This window comes from Ursus arctos, unplaced genomic scaffold (genome assembly GCF_023065955.2).
Source record: "Ursus arctos isolate Adak ecotype North America unplaced genomic scaffold, UrsArc2.0 scaffold_21, whole genome shotgun sequence".
NCBI classification, from domain to species: domain Eukaryota; kingdom Metazoa; phylum Chordata; class Mammalia; order Carnivora; family Ursidae; genus Ursus; species Ursus arctos.
This window is the reverse complement of record NW_026622886.1, coordinates 51,341,188-51,365,842: the sequence shown is the minus strand read 5'-3', so window position 1 is coordinate 51,365,842 and position 24,655 is coordinate 51,341,188. Positions and strand designations below refer to the sequence as shown.

The following is a 24,655-nucleotide window of genomic DNA, read 5'->3' as shown; positions in this document are numbered from 1 at the left end:
ATGCGTGGCTTTGGTGGCACCCGTGAGACACACGTCTCTCCCTTCTCCTCCGCTGTGCAGGTCTCTGCTCCCAGCTCAGCAGTCTGGTAACCCTGCAGCTCTACCCTCCTCTTCCTTCCCCAGCCTGAGGTCTGAGGGCCTGTATCAGATCCCTGTTTTGTATCTCTGAGACTTGGGGCCTACTACACTCTTAACACTGATTTAAAAATGGGAAAATTTTCTTGTAACCATTAAAGGAATGAATAAGTGGTCAAAAATCTCACCAAACACTTCCAGCTTGTATGGTTGAAATAAAAATTCTACCAATCATTTAAAAAGGAATTACTACACAAACTCTTTCAGAGAATAGAAGATGTATCCTCAATACACTGTAGCATTAATACCGAAGCCGGACAAGGGCTATCAAGAATAGGAAATTACAGAGGATTCTCACTCAAAAACACAGGTATAGGAATCTTAAAGAAAATATCAGTAAACCAAATCAGTAATGTAAGTATAATACAGTTCAGCCGAAGTGTATTCATCTCAGAAATGAGTTGGTTTAATATTAGAAAAATCTATTTATTTTTCAGCACTTTAACTGAATTAAAAGAGGAACATGTTATGATCTCCATAGATATAGAATGGGCATTGGTGAAAATCAATATCCATTCATCAATTATTTAAAAAAATATTAGGAAATTATTAATGGAAAGGTACTTCCTTAGCATGAATAAGGATAATCTACAGCAAAGAGCATAGTGAAATAAATACTGGCCTATGCATCTTTTTTTTTTTTCTTAAATAGAAAGATATTTACTGGGTGCCTGGGTGGCTCAGTTGGTTAAGCATCTGCCTTCAGTTCAAGTCCATAATCCCAGGGTCCTATTGGGCTCCCTGCTCAGCGGGGAGCCTGCTTCTCCCTCTGCCCCTCCCCCTGCTCGTGCTCTCTCTGACAAATAAATAAAATCTTAAAAAAAAATCTTGAAGAAAGAAAGATATTTACTGTACATTTTAAGGTAAAAATGTAAGTTAAAATGCTGTGTAATATTATACTTAAAATATATGTACGTATATGAACATGGATAACATTTTGAAGGACAAACACCAAAATAATAATGTTTATTTTTGGGCATTAGAGGTTCTATGATTTTTTTTAATATTTCGTATCTACTTTTGAATCTTCTATATTAAATATGCATGTGCGTGTAATTTTATATGGACTATTGCCTAACGCACCTCACTGCTTACAACACGTGTGAATAAATGATGTAGCATAGGTTCTGATTTGTAATTAGAATCTCATTTTTCTATGCCTGGATCGAGTTGGTTGCTCTTATTACATCTTTTTCTCTCCAAGTGTATTAACCCCATTGGTGCTTGGGTTGGGATTTTTTTGCCAAAATAAATTATATTTTAGATTCATCAGAGGCTTTTGATTCAGGGCCCCCAGGGACCTTTTTATGGAGTTTTTTTCTATGCACCGTATTTGAAGAAGGTAATAAGGCGGATCTTTATTTTTTTTTTTTTTTACTGTTGGATAAGGGAATTATTTTTATTTTTTTTATTTTTTTTTCATTCTTTTTTTTTTTATTAATAATGATTTTTTATTATATTATGTTAGTCACCATACAGTACATCCCCGGTTTTCGATGAAGTCTCGATGATTCATTAGTTGTGTATAACACCCAGTGCACCATGCAATATGTGCCCTCCTTACTACCCATCACCGGTCTATCCCATTCCCCCACCCCCCTCCCCTCTGTAGCCCTCAGTTTGTTTCTCATAGTCCATAGTCTCTCATGTTTCATTCCCCCTTCTGATTACCCCCCCTTTCTTTATCCCTTTCTTCCCCTACTGATCATTCTAGTTCTTATGTTCCATAGATGAGAGAAATCATATGATAGTTGTCTTTCTCTGCTTGACTTATTTCACTAAGCATTATCTCCTCCAGTGATAAGGCGGATCTTTAATTTAAAAATCTGTTTGCCCCTGTAGAAGATGAGAACACCCATTTTTGAAAACCTAGAGAGGCTGCTTAACTTCCCTTTACTCCTTGAACTTAGTTATCTTCCCTTTCATTACTCAGAGTGCGCAGAAATAGTTCCTCATTTACAAATAGGATGGTTATCTTGTAACCCAGCAACCGTGTGTATATTCACAGTGAGGACGGGTTCCTAAGGGCCCAGAGATGCACTTCGATGCTGCTACTGCTGGATTGTTGCTCAGCTGAAGTCACGTCTGTCACTTGAGGTGCGGCTTCCGAGTGAGACAATGAAGCATGTCAAAGGTCAGTACTGGGTCTGTTACGTGTCAGGTACTGTTGTGTTTGTAAGGGGTGGGGAGGATATTTCTGCTTTGCTCTATATAATATGTTTCACTACGTATTTTAATCTGGGAGAGAAAATAAAATCCTTTTTTTTTACATTCTAAAACAGATTTTATTTATTCATTAGAGAGAGAGCGAGCGAGAGAGAACAAGCAGGAGGAGAGGCAGAGGGAGAAACAGGCCTCCTGAGGAGCTGGGAGCCTGATCCCAGGACCGGAGATCATGACTGGAGCTGATCACGAGCCAAAGGCAGACACCTAACGATCTGAGCCACCCAGGAGCCCCCTTTTTAAAACTTTTTTTAAAGTAGGTTCCAGGCCCAGCATGGGGCTTGAACTCATGACCCTGAAACCAAGAGTCGCATGCTCTACTGACTGAGCCGATCAGCCTCCCCTAAAATACTTCTTTGAGACTTTGTTTTTGATATTTTATTAAGAGAATTTTTGAGATTCTAAGGAGCAAATGAACCTTCATCAGATCGACAAAGTGGGCAGGACTTATTTAATGTATCATTAAATTGATAGCCTCCCAGGTACAGTGGTTTGATTGGCATACAGAAACAAGTCTCCAGGTGCCTACAAGCCTCTCAGTTTGTCTGTTTCTCCTATCAAGTATCTGTCTACATATCTATTCCATTTATCTCAATTATCAATGGTAAAGATTCAATTAAAAAAAATCTTCTATTTTAGCACCAATATCACCTATCTGCCAATGATCTGTCTCATAAACCCAGGTTAATGTCTCTCCACGCACCTCTTTGTTATAATATCTGCAACCTTGGCATTATATTGGGGATCTCTACTTAGTGGGAACTGATACTGTTCACTCATTTCACAAAGGTAAAGGAAGCTTCATATCCTTGATGCAGGAAACATGCATTTTAGGGATAATTGTTGGGAATAATAAAAAACCAGAGAAAGGTATTTAGATGCCAAACTAATTGGGTCTTATGGGGATCCTTTTTTTATTTTCTAGTGGGAGAAGACATGAAATATTATAACAACTTCAGCCAATATAAATACAATGTAAGCCACATTTGCAATTCAAAATTTTCCAATAGTACCATTTACAAAAGTGTAAGAAACAAGCAAAATTATTTTTAATTATATATTTTCTCTATCTCAGTATATCAGAATATTATAATTTCAGGGTGTATCCATAATAAAATTATTAGTGAGATATTTTATATTGTTTTCTTATTAAATCTTCTAAATGTTATGTATATTTTATAGTTGCTGCATATGTCATCCAGACCAGTTACATTTTTTTTGTTTTGAAAGATAACCTTCTATTACTTTTATGTACAGAAAATTCAACAGCATTCACTCAACCCAGTTTGGTGGCCAGTTCTTTAATCTTTGCCTTTTCCAACTTGGCAATGAGAGCCATGGACTTTGGACCCAGGGTGTTGCCTCCCCAGTGACAGTGGATTTCATTGCATCTGTCAGTCATTGGTCCCGATAGCTTCCACCTGCTTACCCAGGGCTCTTTTGTCCACTGAGTTAACCTGTATGAAGGTGACAGTGGTGCAGGTCTTCCTGTGGACCAGATGCTGCAGCGTGGCCTTCCCCTTGATAATGCAGTAGGGAACCCCCGTCTTATGACATAGGGCAGGCAGGACGACGACCAGCTCGATGGGGTCAATAGCATGTGCAATCACTACCATCTGAGCCTTCTTGTTTTCCACCAAGGTGGTGACAGTATTAACGCCAGCCTGAAGGAGTGGCGACCTCTCAGTGGGGACGTCCCCTTTGCCGGCAGCTTTCCTCTCCGCCTGAGCCAACCATCTCTGCTTCTTCTCTTGCTTTGTCTCTTGTCTGTGTTTGTGGGCCAGCTTAAGCAGTTGAATAGCTGTTTGATGGTCTAAGAGCTGGGTGACTTGGTTAATCACAGGAGGTACTTTTAGATGTTTATAGAAAATAGCCCTTAGCTGCTGCAGTCTGTTGTAACGGAGGCATTTGACAAAGCAGGTGAAGTCCCTTTTGGGCTAGATGTCCTGTCTGATGCCAAAATTCTTGGGCCTTTTCTCAAACAGGGGATTGACCACCCCTTGGCTTCCTGTTTCTTCATGATAGCAGGGGCTGGGGCCACCTTGTTTACCTTCGCCTTCTTTCCTTTTGGCATCTTAGATGGCTGAAGGAGAGAGCCAGACCAGCCACATTTTAAGTGTTCGATAATAATTCACACGTGGCTAATCAAAAAGAATGTAATCTTGCCATTTTTAATGACGTGGATGGAACTAGAGGGTATTATGCTAAGCGAAATTTGTCAGAGAAGGACAAATACCATATGATTTCGTCATATGTGGAATTTAAGAAACAAAACAGATTAACATAGGGGGAGGGAAGGAACAATAAAATAAGATGAAAATTGAGAGGGAGGCAAACCATAAGAGATGCTGAACGGTAGGAAACAAACTGTGGGTTGCTGGAGGGGAGGTTGGTGGGGGGAAGGGATAATTGGGTGATGGGCATTAAGGAGGGCTCTGGATGTAATCAGCACTGGGTGTTATATGCAAGTGATAGATCATTAAATTCTACTTCTGAAACTAGTTAAAAAAAAAAAAGTATCCAGGCCACTTGAATGCTAAAAAAAAATCATATGTGGCTAATGGCTACTGTATTAGAGAACAGAGACCTAGAACATTGACTGAAGGTAGCAAAGAGTTGACTAAATCATGTAATCAATTAGGCGTTTCAGGACAACAATTATGTTGCTTTTGTTCAGACCCTGAGTGACTGTGTAGTTGGCCTTTGGTCTTCTTACCAAATTGATAGATATACTGATGAGGTATAAATTATATTAAGGAGAACATCAATAATATGGAGGAAAAATCTGGAACATATGGTCATTTTTCCTCAACAGAGTGGATATGACCAGTCCATTAAAAATATAATTTAATAGATGTTGGCAAAAAGCATCTCATGAAAGGGTATCTTTTGCCCACTTTCTCCAAAATACATCCTCATCCTTTTTCACTAATGTGAAAAATCGACTGTAGAGATTCATTTCTTTATTTATATTTAATATATCTGTTTAAATGATTCTGGTTGTGAAAGGGTAAATTCATCAAAATTTGTCATGCAAAGCTCTGTGACAGGCACTATATTTAGTGCTGGATATAAAGGAGAATATAAGATGTTTAAGTTCCTTTCCCAAGTGGCACTTATATTATAGTTGGTTTTAAGGGAGGGGAAGACATAATTTTGGAATGTGTTGATTATTAGAAAGACATTTAAAAAGGCAGGTGTAAATGAGAGTGAACAGGTGGTGGGGAGTCTCACCAAATTTGGTGGTCAGGGGTAAGTCCTAGAAGCAGATGACATTTGAGTTGAACCCGCAGTGACAAGATGTATCTGGGAGTGTCCTGACAGAAGAACAATGTAGGCAGACGGCTCAGCATATGCAGAAGCCAAAGTAGGGCTGCCTTGAGGATCAGAGAGAAAGCCAGATAACCAGGATGTGGTCAAAGACAGTGGGGATTATAAATGACTGGTAGGCTATGGCATAGGCTTTGTTCTGTGGATGATAGGAAGCTATTGTTGCATTTTAAGTTAGGGATGGACGTGGACGAATTACATTTAAAAAAAGTCCCTCCAGCTGCCATGTAGGCAAGAGTAGCTGAGTGGGGGCAAGAGGGTAAACAGAGAAATCAATTCAGAGAGAGATGTGGGGGTTTTGTCTAGTATGTTGGTGCTGGTGAGCTTTTGTTGGATTAGAAATGTATTTCAGTATAATAAGATGCTGCAGTTGCCCCCCCCCTTTTTTTTTTTAAAAAAAGATTTTATTTATTTATTTATTTGACAGAGAGAGAGACAGCCAGCGAGAGAGGGAACACAAGCAGGGGGAGTGGGAGAGGAAGAAGCAGGCTCACAGCGGAGGAGCCTGATGTGGGGCTCGATCCCAGAACGCCGGGATCACGCCCTGAGCTGAAGGCAGACGCTTAACAGCTGTGCCACCCAGGTGCCCCTGCAGTTGCCCCTTAAACAACACAGATCTGAACTGTGCGGGTCCACTTATGTGGAGATGTTTTTTTCTTTTTTGATAAACACAGTAGAGTACTGTAATTGAATTTTCTCTTCCTTATGATTTTCTTAACCATTTTTCTCTAGCTTACTTTATTGCAACAGTACAGTATATAATACATACAATATGCAAAATATGTGTCGATTGACCATTATTGGTAAGGCTTCTGGTCAACAGTATGTTAGAAGTAGTTAAATTTTGGGGAAGTCAAAAGTTATATATAGATTTTTGACTGTGCAGCGTGTTGGTGCTTCTAACCTCTCTGTTTTTCAAGGGCCATCTCTGTGTGTGTGTGTGTGTGTGTGTGTGTGTGTGTGTGTGTATTTTTCCCTCTCTTTCAGCTGATAGATGAATAGTAATAGACAGTGTGAGGACCTGTCTTTAATTTTAACATTTTATTTGGATATAATTTCAAGCTTATAGAAAACTTGCACAATTAGGAGTAGTACCAAAACCCATGAATATCAAAGGCACACATTGTTAATCTTTTATCCTATTTACTTTATTATTTGCTCTCTGTCTCTCTTCATAATACTTTTTAAGACACATTTGTGGTTAAAATACAGATATTATGGCCCTTTACTATTGTATCCCTATGTACTTTGGTGTGATGTCTTAAGAATAAGATTTTTACTTGCAAATCCACAGTAATGTTATTGACTTCAGTGAATTTAACACCAAAACAATAATTTTATCAAATTTGCCATCCGTACTTCAACTTTGTTCCTGACCAATAATATCCTTGATTGAATTTTTCTCCCTTCTATACACTATCCAAATTAGGTCAGGCATTGCACTTATTTATTATTTATTTATTTTATTTATGCGTTTAGTATTTTCCTTTTTTAAAAAAAATATTATTATGTTATGTTAGTCACCATACAGTACATCATTAGTTTTTGATGTAGTGTTCCATGAGTCATTGTTTGTGTATAACACCCAGTGCTCCATGCAATACGTACACTCCTTAATACCCATCACTGGGCTAGCCCATCCCCCCACCCGCTTCCCCTCTAAAACCCTCATTTTGTTTCCCGGAGTCCCTAGTCTCCCATGGTTCATCTCCCCCCCCCACCTTCCTCCCCTTCATTTTTCCCTTCCTTCTCCTAATGTCCTCCCTGCTATTCCTTATGTTCCACAAATAAGTGAAACCATATGATAATTGTCTTTTCTGGTTGACTTACTTCACTTAGCATAATCTCCTCCATTTTCATCCATGTTGATGCAAATGTTGGGCAATCATCCTTTCTGATGTCCGAGTAATATTCCATTGTATATATGGACTACATCTTCTTTATCCTTATGTCTGTTCAAGGGCATCTTGGCTCTTTCCACAGTTTGGCTGTTGTGGACATTGCTGCTATGAACATTGGGGTGCATATGGCCCCTCTTTTCACTACACCTGTATCTTTGGGGTAAATACACAATAGTGCAATTGCTGGATCATAAGGTAGCTGTATTTTTAACTTTTTGAGGAACCTCCACACTGTTTTCCAAAGTGGATGTACCAGCTTGCATTCTCACCAACAGTGTAAGAGGGATCGGATCCTCTTTCTCCACATCCTCTCCACCATTTGTTGTTTCCTACCTTGTCAATTTTTGCCACTCTAACTGGTGTAATGTGGTATCTCAATGTGGTTTTGATTTGAATTTCCCTGATGGATAATGATGTTGAACATTTTTTCATGTGTCTATTAGCCATTCGTATGTCTCCCTTGGAAAAGTGTCTGTTCATATCTTCTGCCCATTTTTTGATTTGATTATTTGTTTCTTGGGTATTGAGTTTGAGAAGTTCTTTATAGATCTTTGATACCAGCCCTTTATCTATAGTGTCATTTGCAAATATCTTCTGCCATTCTGTGGGTTGCCTCTTTGTGTTGTTGACTATTTCCTTGGCTGTGCAGAAGCTTTTTATCTTGATGAAGTCCCAAAAGTTCATTTTTGCTTTTGTTTTCCTTAAGGCATTGCATTTAATTTTTATGATTCTTTAGCCTTCTTTGTTTTTAATATTTCCACAGCCCGTATATTTTATTTTATTTTTTTTGAGGTGCACATTTTTGTAGAATATAGTTTCCTTCCGTTTTCAAAGGAATTTTTCAGTTTGGTTTCCCTGATGTTTTCTCCTGATTCAATTCAAGTTATTCATTCTCAGAGTACTATATAGATGGTATGGTTATTTTCAGGGTGACACATCTGATCACCAGGTCAAGTTGTCCAATTTCTCCATTGTGTAGTCATTATGTTTTTTTGGTAACTAATAAGCAATTATATGAATACACTTAAAGAACATACAAGTTTTCTATTCCTCAACAAAACTTTCCCCCTGATTTTGCATCTCTCGATGGTTTTTGCCTGATTCAGTCATTGTTGTAGTGATTGCCAAAATCTGATTTCCAACTCAAGCTCTTGCTCCACAGCTACTGGGTGGTCCTTGGCATTCTACTGTGAACAAGAGTTCTCCCTTCCTATCAATTTATACGTGATCCATTGACTGCTTATATGTTTGGACTCATAAATTCTTAGTTTTCAATGCTTATAATTCATTGCTGTACTTACTAATTATGGTGCTCAAATTGTCACACATTTTGTCAGTGAGACCTCCGTCAAGCTGGTTTCAGTGGACCTTGTTACAAACCCCATTGTTTGAGGATTTCCTTACTTTTGGCATAGCAAGATGTTGCATGCTCACCTGTACTTACTCTGTTTCAGTCCTGAATCAGTCCTGAATCAGCCATTTTTTAAGGGGACACTGGTTCATTTCATTTTGGGGCTCTAGAATGAGCTCAGTGCTATTGGGGTATCTTTTTACTTAGCCATTTTAGTGGGCTAAAAAATACAAGCAAGCATATACATGTATAATACAGTATACAAATATACATGGGCACATTCACATAAGCATATATAAAAATGTATATATATCTTTATATACGAAACCTCCCATTCCAGTCCATCCATTTAGGATTCTTTTTTGCCTTTTCCCCAATCCATATTAGTATCTTTCTAATTCCTTGTTGAAAACTCTGACAATCAGCATGTTCTCATTACTCAGTCCTATAATAAATCTAAAATAGTTTCAGCACGGTTTCATCCATACTACTAGAAAAAACAAGTGTACTAAAAAGAGTTCCGGATTTGTTCACATTTCTTCCTATCCTCTTTTCAGACTAAGACTGAGACAATACAGTTGTATGTATTCATCGGAACTTGCATTAGTCCTTTCTTTTCCCCACTGGTATGGTTATGGTATTCATTTGAGATTAAAATTTGTTGATTTTTTTCAATCCAGGTTTCAGTTGTAGGTCCTCCTTCCTGTCTTCATTGACTTAAGTTGATTTTGTTTTGAGTATTCATATTAAAATCTTCACAAAAGGCAAAACTACACAACAACTATATGAAACTCTATTAAAAGTATATGGTGGAAATGTCACTCCCTAATGGAAAGGACTTAAAGTAATTATATAAGGGCATACCAGAGCACATTTGTGTGCTGGTGATATTAATCTAGAAAGGGGAAGAAATTAATGGTGTGAAAAACAGAGAGGGAGAGCTGCTACCTGAAGAGCGAAATGTCTTCTTGAGGTGATCAGAGATTGGCTTCAGAAAATAAAAAAGTAATATCTGTACACTGCTTATTATTTCCTTGGTACTATTATAAGCATGTACCTGGTTTATCTCATTTAGACCCCATAGTAACTCGAAGATGCAGTATTATCATTACCCCATCTTACAGAGGAGGAAATTGGGAGCACAGATTGGTTAAATGACTTACTTGTCCAACGTAGTTCATGTAGTAGATGACAAATATAGGTTTTGAAACTGGACAAACTGGGTTTGCTTCCCTGTGGTACCTTCAGTGGGGCTGAGGTCATCACCTCATGAAAGACCAGTTTTCCGGTTATACCAGGCACAGCATGCGACTAGGTTTAATTGTTGTTTATAGTCACTATTGATCCTGTCATATTTTGACATTGCTCCTCAGATCCATTTTCTGTGACTTTTACGTGAAGATTGGGCAGTGGTATGAAGCCAGTGATGAGAAACCATTCAGCAGTAACAACGTTCATCTTACTGGGTTTGACAGATGACCCACAGCTAGAGATTTTGGTTTTTATCTTTCTGTTTATCACATATATATTAAGTGTAATTGGGAATCTGACCATAATTTCTCTCACCTTGGTGGATTCTCATTTAAAAACAGCTATGTATTTTTTTCTTCAAAATTTCTCTTTCTTAGAAATCTCATTCACAACTGCCTGTGTCCCCCCATACCTGTACATCATATCAAGTGGGGACAGAACCATCACCGTCAAGGCTTGCTTCAGCCAAATCTTTTTTATTGTCCTCTTTGGAGCTACAGAATTTTTTCTCCTGGCTGTGATGTCCTACGACCGCTACGTGGCCATCTGCAAACCCCTGCATTACGTGACCATCATGAGCAGTAGAGTCTGCAGGGATCTCATCCTCTGTTGTTGGGTATCTGGCTTATTGATTATCATTCCACCCCTTGGTTTGAGTCTCCACCTGGAATTCTGTGACTCTGTTATTGACCATTTTTATTGTGATGCTTCTCCAATACTGAAGAATTCATGTTCAGATACTTGGTTCATAGAACAGCTGGTTGTCATCTGTGCTGTGTTGACCTTCATAATGACCCTTGTGTGTATAGTTCTGTCATACATATACATCATTAGGACAATTCTAAGATTACCCTCTGTCCAGCAAAGGAAAAAAGCCTTTTCCACCTGTTCTTCCCACATGATTGTGGTTTCCATGACCTATGGCAGCTGCATATTTATGTATGTCAAACCTTCAGTTAAGGATGAAGTGGCCATTAATAAGGCAGTTTCTCTACTCACTATATCTGTTGCCCCTATGTTGAACCCCTTCATTTATACCCTGAGAAATAAACAAGTAAAGCAGTCTCTCCGTGATGTTCTCAAAAGATTCGTATTTCATTCAAAGAAATAGTAGACCGGGAACTCAAATTAAAAGATATATCCTCATATATGCAAGTAATGAATCGTGGAACTTTACATCAAAAACTAGGGATATACTGTATGGTGACTAAAATAATATAATAAAAATATTACTACATAAAAAAATAAAAGATATATGCTCAGAATATGGATTGAAATTGAAGCCATTGAGAATGGCAAGTTTTGACAGGCATTAAAGAAAGTTTGGAAGAACATCTAATAAAGAGTGCTGAAGGACCCAGTATTATGAAATGGGCACTTCTTTACTTCTTTACAACCCATTATATCTCCTTCTAACCTGAATTCAATCAGCTCGACTTAAGTCATCTTTAATGTTCATTAGTTATTAGTTTTTCATGTCAAAACTATTCTGGACACGTTACTGCTTTCCCCTCCTTGCACTGCAATCTGTTTTGAAGTGTCTTCCCTCTTCAAGGGGATAACTATGCTGATTTTCAGGATGTAAAGCAGCCTTTATCTTCACTTCAGGCTTGTCAATGCCATCTCAAAATAAACAGTATGTGCATGTGTACAAAATTAGGAACATAATTATATTCCCTTTCCTTTTCTATGTGAATGTATTGAAGATGATGACAAAACAACTGGCAAAACCCCAACAATACAAAGAAGTGTAATTTTCTAGTTGTTAGAGTTTATCGATTGATTTCTTCCTCCACCAGTAATTGTTCTAAGAACTCCCAGGAAAGCCAGGTACAACACCAAAAGCATTGGCTTAAAGCATCAGATTGCTGGTGAACTAATGAAGATCAGAGAGCAAAGACTGCAAAAGGTAGAACTTTTGAAGCTTGAACTGATTGTATGTAGTTAATTCTGCCCTTAGAGGCATTTTCAGATTCATGGCTGTGGTGGATTACATCATTTGTAGTGGATCAATGTCATTTTCTCCATTACAGGATATAAATTCCTTCCTCTCTTTTTTCACTTGGCTGGGTCAGTAACTTGCTTTTGATCATGAGAATGTGGTATAAGGGAAGTTGCACGAGAAGCTTCTTTTTTTGGAACACATGCCCTGGGGGAATCCAGGTGCCATGTGAAAAGTTTGAATACCTTGATATTGCCATGCAGTGAAGAAGCCTAAGCTAGCCCCATGGAGAGACCATAGAGAGATGCCTGGTCAGCCCATCTCTTCCAGCCATTCCAGCTGTGGCGTCAGACACAGGATTGAAGAAGCCATCTTAGATAAACTCCACACCAGCCTTCTTATCATCCAATGCCAATTACTATCTGATTGCAACTAAATGATGGAACCAAGTGAGAACCACCCACCTGATCCCAGTCAGCCTCTAGAATCATGGACAATAATAAATTTATGTTTTAAGATGCAAAGATTTGGGGTGACTTGTTACACAGCAATTTTTAACTGAAATAGGGTGTAGGAAAAGTGTTAGCCTTTTATTTTTTATTAAAATTTTTTGTTGTTTGAGTATAGTTGACACACAACATTGTATTAGTGTCAGGTGTACAGTGTAGTGATTCAGCATCTGTGTATGTTATGCTATGCTTTCCACAAGTGTAACTACTTTTTCTTCATTACCATCTCTCCATTGTCTAGAGCTCTATCCTCTGTTTTTGGGGATTATGAGTGTTCCGAATCATTGGAAGGTTGGTCTCGTCAGTAGGTATAGGCTGAAGATTAATCACATTCTAGGCCACCCCTGGGTGTCAATGAAGGATTTTTCTTTCTTGATCTCAGCTGCTTTAAATAAAAGGGCCAAGTATGCTGGGAAACTTTGGGGAAGAGAAGAGATAGACATTTTTATAAATCTGTTTGCTACAAGGAACCAAGTTTCACCTTCCCCAATCCTTTGGGGAAGGAAGCATTGGGTGGAGGTTGGCAGAACATTTTCAGTGCTGTGGGGCAAAGCCATGATGGCATGTGTAGGGGCAAAATGAAAGAGCCCCTGAGCTCCAGGGCTTTCCTGACAGTGAGAGATGTGTAGAGGAGGAGGTGGCACTGACCCTGGGGAGAAAAGTGAAAGAAAAGAAAACCTTTCTGCCGGTCTGGCCATTTCCATGCTCCCTGGGTATCCTTTCCCATCTCCTGTACTTTCTGAGCTCCCAGCTGGGGATGCCACGACTTTCTGGCAGCTGTTATAAACCATAGTGCACAAGTGCTAAAACACGTTGGTCTGTTTTAGAGAAAAAGAGTGCCTGAATTCAACTGATAAAATTAGGCAATACTCACAGTGACAAAAAAGGTTCAAGTGACCTTATGCATGAAGCCTCTCACTGATTCAGTATACACTCATTGTAACTTTCATTATTGTATGCATAATGAAATTCATGTGTTCCTTCTTGTCCTGTGTATGCTCGTAAAGTGTCAAAGACATTGCACTGTGCAGTTCTCTGTCATAGGTAGAGACGTGCTAATGAGACAAACTCCATTTGCAAGCAGTGGGTGGGTCAAGATTTATGGTGAGTGCCTCTGCCCTCTGATGTCCAGAGTTTTCATTACATAGATGATGTCCAGTTGTTTGAACTCAGAAGATCCAGTCTCATCTGCTCAGACTGTGGTATTACTATTCCTCTCCCAGAATGGATCGCTGAAAATATATGAGGAACTCATACAAGAGACAAAATGTGGGGCAGTTTGAGCACCATAATTATGAAGTACAGCAATGAGCTCTCAGCTGTTGAAAATTAGAAGTTCATGAATCCATATACATAAGCAATCAATGGAGCAATTCTAAGTTGAAGAGAAGGGAGTGCTCTTGCTTATAATAGAATGCCAAGGACCAGTTTGTAGATGTGGAGTGAGGTCAGGAGTTGGAATCTAATATAAGAATATAATAAAATTCCTTGTTCCTTCCTACCTGAATGTATTAAAATCATGATAAAAACAACTGGCAAAACCCTTAGCAGTACAGAGAGGTATTTTAATATAAGCTTTAACAATTATTGATACATTTCTGCCTCTGAGTAATTGTTCACAGAACAACTGAAAAAGCCAAATAGAGCACCCAATCACTGGATTAAAGTCATCAGATTGCTGCGCAAACCATGAGGATCAGAAGGCCCAAGATTCTGGAAAAGGTAGAAATATTGAAGGATGAGCTGATTGTATGTAGCTATTTTTGAGCTTAGAGGCATTTTCAGATTCACGGCTATGGTGGATTAAAGACTGTTTCAAATTCTTCAATGTCAATTTCTCCATCCAGGGATGTAAATTCTTCTCCCCTTTAACTTGGCTGGACCTCTGACTTGCTTTAGATTGTGAGAGTGTGGTAGAAGTGAAGTTGCATGATTTAGGATAATCAGTCAACAATTGTCTCACCCTTGAAATTGAACTGTCATTGTATTGACATTTCAGACCATCCACAGTTGACATTTGTATATTTTGTCATTAAGCCATCTAGCAATAGGCTGATAGTCAAAATATTTGATGAACATTTCATATGTCCAAGTAGTTGTCACTGATGCTGCTGAATGTATTTTGGAAGTAGATGTCTTACGTATGTACAATATTTCTACTGTTTGGATGGGATGTTCCCAAGGAGAAACTGCCCTACTAGTGGGAGAGTGGTGTTGGGATAAATGCACACACTGGGAGCCTCATGAACCTCTTTGGTACAGCTATGTAGTTAATGTTGAGTCAGTGAGGGACAGGAGGGGTGAAAGAAATTACTGTATTGATTAAAAACCTGGGAAAACGAGCGCTGAAGAAAATCATGCAAATGATTTCATGGGCTGCCTACACTCAGCCGTGGGTCTTCTTTGTTTGTTTGTTTATTGTTATTTAGAGCGTGTTTACCTGTCATTTATTCATGGTGATGAATGACGTCCAGGTTTCTCCTTAGGGGTATATGGTAGGAAATATTGGCTTTTATAAAAATACAGTGCCAAAATAACACTTTATCTCTAACCCCATTTCATACATTGGTTACATTCAAGCGAACAACTGCCTTAGAATACAAATAGGAAGGACATTTTGCATTTTGATTAAAATGTCTTTTTTTAAGCAATTTTCTGGAACTTTAATATTAACCTCTAGCTTTTTCTGTAGAACTGTAGTGCTATTTCTAATTCTTACTCATAGTTACCAGAATATATTAAAGTAAAATTTATATTCTTGGTAAAATAGCAGTCTTATAATTAATATTATAGGTATTTTTGTCTATTATCTTCCTGCTTATTTTAATTTTACCACTACTTTATAATTTATCTGATAACACATCACTTAATTATGATTTGTCTTTAAATTTAGCATATCTTTGTTGGGAAAGTTTTGATTACCAGTTCAATCTCTTTACTAGTTATTGGTCTGTTCATGTTTTCTATTTCTTCATGATTTAGTCTTGCTATAAGGTAACGTCCTTATCTCTCCTTCATTTCTGAAGGACAACTTTTCTTGGTTGGCAGTTTTTTTCCACCTCTCCAAGCTTGTGTGTTTTGTCCCCATCCTGTAAGGTTAGGCCAGATTTCTGCACGTGCTGAGTAGCCATTTGCAAAGGCTCATTCTTACTACTCTTAGGGGCACACACTGGGAGCTGGCCACAAAGTGCGAAGGTGTGTGGTTGAAGCTTGTAAAGCATTTGGGATGCCCATGGATCAGTTGAGGGGATCTGAAGGTGAGGCATCCCCAGCTCTCCAGGGTGGGGTTCCTCATGAGTCCTCAAAGTGGTTAGTAGAATCCATATTGCTCCCACACGTTCCATTCTGAGCCCAAGCTGTTCACTGATCCTCAGTCATGCAGTTTATGACTCAGTGTTCTGGATGGGGTGAGAAAGAAATGTGCCTCTCTGGCAATTCTCACACAGATGGGGGAGCTGGGTGCTCATTCATGCAGTCCTATGTTCCTCCATATGAAAAATTATGGGCCTACCAGGTCTCTTTTGGCATTGAGGTGTGCCCCCTTTGGGGGAGGGATGATATGGCCAAAGTGGAACTATTCCTTCTCCTTTCTTCAGTGCTTTCAATCTCAGATTTTTTTTCCCCTTCAATAGTCAGCTGGCATTTCCCCACTGGACTTTCAGACTTCCACAAAGGTACTCTTTTCTGTGGTGATTTTCAAACTTGATATTCTTTGGTGGGGGGAAGATGGTAGAAAACCTATTCTGCGGGCGCCTGGGTGGCACAGTCGTTAAGCGTCTGCCTTTGGCTCAGGGCGCGATCCCAGCGTTCTGGGATCGAGCCCCACATCAGGCTCCTCTGCTGGGAGCCTGCTTCTTCCTCTCCCACTCCCCCTGCTGTGTTCCCTCTCGCTGGCTGTCTCTCTCTGTCAAATAAATAAATAAATAAAATCTTAAAAAAAAAAGAAAACCTATTCTGCCATGTAAATGATGGTCACTTATTCATTTTATTTTCAACTTTTTAATATCCTGTCACTTTAAGTGTGTCTCTTATATACAACACATTGCTGCATTTATTTATTTTTGTTTGTAATCCAGTTTGAGGATCTGTATCTTTTTCATCATGGGGTTCACTGATGTATTCTTTTTATAATTACTATTATAGTAAGACTGATTTCTGCCATCTTGTTCTTATTCCATTTATTTTGTTATTACTTTTCAACTATTTCCTATCTCTCATTAGAGGGATGGAGGGATACTTCTTAGTTTGTTGATTAAAAGTTATAAATTCTACTTCATTCTTAGCATGGATATTTTAAGATTCATCTGTGTTCATTTCCATCTATTGATTTCTTTTATTTTTTTAAAGATTTTATTTCTTTATTTGACAGAGATAGACAGCCAGCGAGAGAGGGAACACAGCAGGGGAGTGGGAGAGGAAGACGCAGGCTCCCAGCGGAGGAGCCCGATGTGGGGCTCGATCCCAGGACTCTGGGATCACGCCCTGAGCCGAAGGCAGACGCTTAACGACTGAGCCACCCAGGCGCCCCTCCATCTATTGAATCCTTAAACATATACAATTCTATTTCTTTGGATCATAACAAGTATATTATCTTTCTGTATGTTATTTTGGTCTATCTTCACAACCCATCATGTACATGTTTTCTAGAATTTTAGTTCTGGTTATGCATATAGATTTTCTTTCTTTTATTCTTTGACTAATACTTTCTAAAAAGATAAAAATGTTTTTTGGGTGTTGAGTTTGGTAAGTTCTTTATAGGTCTTGGGCCCTGGGTGTTATACACAACTAACGAATCGTTGAACACTACATCAAAAACTAATGATGTACTATATGCTGGCTAAATGAACATAATAAAAAATAAAAAGATAATAATGTACTTTATATGATTAATATAAATTATATTATCATTTTTATGTTTCATATTATTTGCATCATCCTTCTGGGTTTATTTATCCTCTTATTTGAGTATTTCTTTTAAGTGCTTTCATATTTGTTCTTTGTGTGGCAAGCTGTTTGAGGTGTTCTTCTAGTTTACCATCATATTTAAGTGTCTGATTTCTTAAGGTGTATGTTTTCTTTATCAATCCCATTTCAGCATACTTAGAAATATCCATCCTTCTCTATTATACGAAATATGTTATTATTGCCTTCTCTCCCCACCTTCTCTTTACCTGTAACTCTCATTATATATTTTTATTTTGGTATCTGCACTTGTCTTTTGGTGCCTATATATCTAACTACCTATTTCTATGTCTAATCTCCTTATTGTTTTCTGTTGCTTTATGGGAGACCACATCAGAGCTGATCCAGCTCACCATTTTTGTTTTGGTTTTATCTCTCCAATATTAGCCTCATTGTTTTATTCTTTATTTCATTTATTGTGGTTTCCAGCACTATTTTTACCTGGTTATTTTTATAATGTTTTGTCCTTCATTTTGCCAATATCATTCTTATCTTTTTTAGGACATTATACTTATTTTATTTTTTTTAAGATTTTATTTATTTGAAAGAGAGAGAGCGCAAGGAAGAGAGAGCACGAGTGCGGGGAAGGGCAGAAGGAGACAGAGAAGCAGACTCCCTGCCGAGCAAGGAACCTGACATGGGGCTTGGGCTTGATCCCAGGACCCTGAGATCATGACCTGAGCCAAAGGCAGATGCTTACCCAACTAAGCTCCCCAGACGTCCCAAATTATACTTATTTTAAATTCTTGCTGCTTCTGTTCCAGTAATTCATCTTTGCATCATATGTTATCTGGTGTGTAATCTTGCCCCTCTCTCTCAGTGGATATATTCCTAAGATGGGTGGTTGTTTTGGCTTCTGAACTCATGACCTCTGTATAGCATTAGCTCTACTGTCTAGTGATGCATATGAACAGAAGCTTAAGCCCTGGTTTGTGACCTTCTGGATAACTTAAAGGAATGACAAGGACGATCCTCAGGCCAGATAGCCCAAGTCATTATAGAACTGTTCCTTCCTAAACTGTCATCTTAAAAAATACTTTTTTTCTTTTCTTTTCTTTTTATTTATTTGTGAGAAAAAGAGATAGAGAAAGCGTGCGTGTGCATACACGCCCAAGGTAGGGGAGGGGCAAGGAAGAGAGAGAGAGAGAATCTTAGGCTCCACACCTGCCATGGAGCTGGACATGGGACTTGATCTCATGACCCTAAGATCATGACCTGAGCCCAAATCAAGTCAGGCGCTTAACCAACTGAGCCACCCAGGTGCCCCATGAATTCTGTTTTAAACATTTTGCAAGGAGCAGCATTGGGAGAATACTGTTTCAATTTGTAATCCGTAGTCCATAATCTTTGGGGCTTTAGGGAGAGAGGATAGAGGAAATGGTGCTGAAGTGTGGCAGCACTTGTTTTTATTGTCTCCTCGCTCTAGCACGGCTCTAATGTTATCCTGAGAATGTTAGTAGCTAAAACTGTTTCTTTTGATTCTTTTTAAGAAATAATTTAAATTTAAATTGAATTAAGTCAAATTAAATTTTAGTTTTTAAAAGATTTTATTTATTTGACAGAGAGGGAGAGAGCAAACATAAGCAAGGGGAGTGCCAGGCAGGGCAGAAGCAGAGACTCTGCTGAGCAAGGAGCCCCATGTGGGGCTCAATCCCAGGACTCTGGGGATAGTGAACTGAGTGAAAGTCAGCCGCTTAACTGACTAGGCCACCCAGGAGCACCTAGTTTTATTTTATTCTAGAATGAGAGATCATGTATGTAAGAGAGGGGTGGGGGAGTGGCAAAGGGAGAATCCCAAGGAGACTCGATGCTCAGTGCAGAGCCTGACTCGGGGCTCAATCCCACTATCCTGAGAGCATGACCAGAGCAGAAACCAAGAGTCAGATGCTCAGTTGACTGAGCCATCCAGGCACCCTTCTTTTGATTCTTGTCTACAGTGGTGACAGGAAGGATAAAGCCCACCAACTCAACATTTAGAAATTGAACATTCTCAGACTCAGCCACAGAATCAGTAAACTCATTTCTTTGCTTATCTGTGACTTGGATTACATTCCAAAAGTGCCAGCATAAAGCCAGTTTAGTGAACAGTTTCATAAGTGCATGACCTGTCTTTTTTTTTTTTGACAAGTTCATTTAGAAGCTGATGTGTTCCCTCCCTAATTAATTTGTAAATGCTTATATTATGAAGGCTGGGTGAAGCCCTGCTTAGTGTTCTTAAACTTTGACTTACACCAAGTACCCTCCTTCCTTATCTCAGCATATTTAGAGATCTCCAGGGCACATGGAGTTGATGTAGTCAGCTCTAATAATTCCTGCCAAATGTTCTGATTGGTGTTATGTGAAGAGTGCATAAGACCTTCATCGATCTGGCTACCGAAGGATGCGACTGGACATAAGAGAGATGTGAATAAGTTGGCCTTGCTGCAGAGGGATTTCAAGTAGAATGGCCAACATGTTTATAATCCCATTATTTTAAGCCAATAAATTTACTATCTATTCATACTAATTAAGCCCCAGTTTCTTGAGAAGGTTGTTGTTCATACTGTTATAATGGGTATCACTTATTAAACACTTAAGTATTGGCTTTTAAAATGTTTTACACTTATTATCTCATTTAATGCTCAAAACTATTGTATTTGATAGATATGATTACTATCCACATTTTAGAGTTTGAGAAGAGGTCAAATAACAATCCCAAGGCAACTCTTGTAGAAGGTTGGGAATCTGGGATTTGAACTAGAGCCTCTATTTTTGACCAGTATGTGGCACTGTGTTCTACTTCAGCACAGATTGTAGTAGAAATGTGGATTTGGGTGAACTTAATGATTGAAATATGGCTATTTAAGAACATCTCTATATCAGTTGATAGCTCAGTGAACTTGTGTTGGTTTGTAACCCTCTTGGAAGCTTCCTGGGTGAAATCTGAAATGGCCCTCGTACTCAGAGCACAGGGAGAGATGGAAGAAAGAAGAGGGCACTCTAGGTGGGTAGTGGCAGTTTTAATAAGCAAAGGGAACTTACATATGAGGCTTGTCTTGGGCAGCAGCAAGATGAATGGATCCCTGTACCCACCCACTGTGTCTTAAGAGTTTATAAAGAGGCCGTAACTGGATTCAGTCATGTATACCATGCAGGTCTTGTCAACACCACATCCCAAGGCTGTGTCCTTTGAGCAGCCCCTGGGAGCAGGAAAGGCAAGTGGAACCCACATTTCAAAGATAGGGGAGGGAGCCTCCAAGTACCAGGTTCAGCTCACCAGTCAATTGCTGGGGTCATGTCTTTTTGATGGTGTTCCCCAACAATTTGTAATAAATTAAAAATCAGCACTAATCTCTAGCTTAGCCACCAAAGAATCCCAGATATTCATAATAACAATGACTTTACATATAAGACCTTTTATTTTAAATAACATGCACTCTTCAATATTTTCTGTGGTTCTGGAAATTTTGTCTCCTAACCAGTCCAATACAGCTTGTTTCTTAAATGCCCAAGAAGCATCATTCCACTCAACAATGTTACCACATATAAAACACATGGACACACCAGATGATGCTCCACTTGTACCTCAAATGGTAATGAACAATCTGTAGTGTATTAGGATATTACTAAGCTATGTGCAAGTACTCAGGTTTCCAAAAACTGTTTTCAGTTCCTTTGAAGTTGAGGCCCTACCACCAGTTCATATTCAAGCTGTGGTTACCTTGAATCCATGTGTAGAGTTCTTGGTACGGTAGTCCTATTTGGTTGCTTAAGGCTCATAATTTGGAACATTCTAAATATAAATCCATATTAATACTTTATATTCATTTTTAGTTTATGAAACAGGTATCCATGGCTTATGTTATAAACAAAAACAAAAACTTGGGGAAAAGTTAAAAGAATGGAGTCATATCACAAAATTTGTCCTTTCTAGTATCTAGCAAAAGTAAACAAACAGATGAAAATAAAATTACAATAGAAAAAGAAATCACCAGAAACTACAAAAGAGAGAGATTGGGAGATCTGAGCCATTAATCTAAAAAGATCCCAGCTAGAAAAGCAACAATAGATCCTTTGTAGAAGTAGGAGGCTTTTTACCTTGGCTCTAGAAGGTCTTCTAACCACAACTTCTAGAGAATGTAAGTTGATAAAATCTTGGGGGTTTTCACCTCATTTGAAGAGAAGTGGACTACATGTATAGCCTTTTAATTTTCCTTTAGGGAAGGATGAAATTTGTAATGGCTACAATTGAAAGATGAATGATAAAGGGGAGGAGAATCAAAATTATTGACACTTTGTCCAAAGCATAGTCTCCACGGCTCCATGAGGAAGAACAATGCCAATGCCGGATTTCCTTCAAAATGATGCTGATAATATAACTTCCTTTCTTAAAACTTCTCTGGACTCACCAATGTCAACTGAAAGATGAAACTCCATAGTCTGTAATTAAAAAATACCTTCATCATGGCCTCTCTGTCTCACTCTGAATCCTTATCTTTCCACTCTTCTAAATAAGCAATATGTTTGCCTCTTAAATTTCAAGTCATTTCTGGAAAATAGTTAATTCCCTCCTACTGTTCTTTTTATGGATTCTCATTTTTCCTCCTTAACAGCACTTAACCATGTTCTTTTATTTTTTGTAAACTTACTACATGAATTTACAGTTTAACACCTTTCTGTCTTAGTAGGCTGCAGATTCCTTAACTTAGGACATATGTCATTCATATATTTATCCTCAAGGGCCAGTTCAGCATTTGAAACATAGGAGACACTCAATACACATTTAGCAAGTGAAATCTATTTTTCACGGAAATGTATTGTCTTTTAAAGCTTCACAATCTTTTTGATGGTGTCCTTGAATGCTTGCTTCACTTGCTGATTTCTTAGAGTGTAAATGAAGGGGTTTAACAAGGGAGTAATTGAGGTAATGAGCACAGCTATTCCTTTGTTGAAGGCACCTTCTTCTTTTGCAGAGGGATTGATGTACATAAACATGCAGCTGCCATAAGAGAGGGAGACGACAATCACGTGGGAGGAACAAGTGGAAAAAGCCTTTGTCCTTTGCTGGGCAGAAGGGATCCTCAGAATGGTCCTGATAATGAATGTGTAAGAAAATGTCACCAGCACCAGAGTAACCACCAGAGTCACAACCGCCAGGAAGATGACCATCACTTCTAGGAGGCTTGTGTCTGAACAGGCCAGCTCCAGAAGGGGCCCATAGTCACAGTAATAGTGATTCAGAACATTGGAGGCACAGAAATCCACCTGGCTCATCAGGATGATTGGGGGTAAGATAGCTAGGAATCCTCCCAGCCAGGAGCAGAACACGAGTTGTATGCAGACCCTGTTGCTCATGATGGTCAGGTAATGCAGGGGTTTGCAGATGGCAACATAGCGGTCATAGGACATAGAAGCCAAGAGGTAAAACTCTGTTGCCCCCAGGAATATAGCAAAAAAATATTGAATCAAGCATCCAGCAAAACTGATGACTTTATTTCCTGTTGTCACGCTGGTCAGAAATCTGGGAATAAAAATGGATGTGAAGGAAATTTCTAAGAAGGAGAAATTCCGGAGGAAGAAATACATGGGGTTCTGGAGGTGAGGGTCTATTAGAGTGAGAATGATGATAGTCAGATTTCCTAGGACACTTATCACGTAGGTGAGGAACAGAAAGATGCATATCACAGCCTGGACCTCAGGTTGATTGGTGAAGCCCAGCAGAATAAACTCAGTAAACGTCCTGTTTTTCATTATTGACCTCTTGGAGATCTAAAGGAAAGAGGTGAATGATGAAAACTCACATTTCTTAGGTAGGAGAGACAAAGCTGATCCTAGTGAGTCATGTCATATATTAATCCCCATGCAGTTGACCTAAACCAGCATCGTGTTGCCCTGGACTTGGCTCTATGGAAGCCCAATCGTCTTCTATGTGAATGACCTTATTCCTAAAGTGTTTTTAATTTCCCAAGTTGACGTATTCACGGACATTTTCCAGACTCTATTACAGAATAATTACTCACATTTTTTTCAGAAGAGTAACATTTCGAACCTATCCTTTAATCCCAAAGTGTTTACGAAATCTCCGCATTGAAGTTATTTTCCTCTGACTCTGTTAATTTCTCATACTTCTGTGCTTTTGGTGGAACTATTTCTATCAGATTCTGTTTTCTGTGCTTCCCTTTCCCCTGCTCGTGCTCTTCTCCCTTCCCTGCAGTATTTGACGTTTCACTGGCTGTCTGCCATAGATCCTCACCTCCATTATTGTCCAAACCTCTAACTCCCTTGTTTCAGCAACCACCAGGACAGTCATCACATGGATATGGTTGAAGGTTTTGATGCGTCAGTGATTTTTTTCGTGCACCCCTATTTCTTTGGAAGCATAAATTTGTAATAGGCCTTTAAGATCTTTGGTTCAGTATGATCTCGTATTGTGAGCATTTTTGACTACCTGAACAAGGCACTGGTATCCATAAATCATAATAATTAGCATTTTCTTATGTTTTTCTGCTGTGTTCAAAGTCTTGTAGGTAGATTTGGGATAGATCTCTGAGAATAGAGATTTTGAAATATCCACAGGCAGCACCTCAGAGTGGATTTTGCTCAAAGTCTACAGTGTCCTCAAGACAAATTAAGGATGACAGTTTATCATGCCTCAAACGTTCTTGTTCTCTATTCTTGGCTTGTAGAAACCAGGAAAAGGGACATTCATGTTTCTGACAAGAAGAGTCCTTTGTAGATAAATCTGTAATCCCCAAGGAAGGAAGCTTTGTCAGTGGTGTCCTTTGTGCATTTTTCAATTTTTCTCATTCAGAGGCAAAGGGAATAGAAAGGTCCCTCTAATTCACATGCATACGGGTTAGAAAAAAATCATATCTTCAGAATCATTTTTGTCAATCTCCCCATTATTCCACGCAACTGTTGGAGGCATGAGGTGATATTAAACTTTGACCTGGATTCTCCTTCAACCCCCCTTCCCTGTTTGTACTAACCTGTGGTCTTTGGCAAGTACTGCATTTTCATCCCGATTTTCACAATTGGTTGACTTCATGACCCACATTTATAGAATAATAAC

General features: G+C 38.8%; 2 protein-coding genes and 1 pseudogene across 2 annotated transcripts; 1 reads left to right on the top strand and 2 right to left on the bottom strand.

The window, feature by feature from the left end:
* Window positions 1–3,634: 3,634 nt before the first annotated feature.
* LOC113249870 (60S ribosomal protein L7a-like) lies at window positions 3,635–4,438 on the bottom strand (annotated as a pseudogene).
* Window positions 4,439–10,366: 5,928 nt separating this feature from the next.
* On the top strand, window positions 10,367–11,302 carry LOC125281359 (olfactory receptor 6C2-like). The gene has a single exon (XM_048214616.2). It carries the CDS (start codon window positions 10,367–10,369, stop codon window positions 11,300–11,302), a length of 936 nt encoding a protein of 311 aa, XP_048070573.2.
* Window positions 11,303–22,407: 11,105 nt separating this feature from the next.
* Window positions 22,408–23,334, bottom strand: LOC113255928 (olfactory receptor 6C4). The gene has a single exon (XM_026499634.3). It carries the CDS (start codon window positions 23,332–23,334, stop codon window positions 22,408–22,410), a length of 927 nt encoding a protein of 308 aa, XP_026355419.2.
* Window positions 23,335–24,655: the final 1,321 nt, after the last annotated feature.

What these genes read in the sequence shown, in the direction of transcription:
- LOC125281359 (XM_048214616.2), top strand. Translation starts at nt 10,367, where the DNA reads ATGAGAAACCATTCAGCAGTAACAACGTTCATCTTACTGGGTTTGACA.
- LOC113255928 (XM_026499634.3), bottom strand. Translation starts at nt 23,334, where the DNA reads ATGAAAAACAGGACGTTTACTGAGTTTATTCTGCTGGGCTTCACCAAT.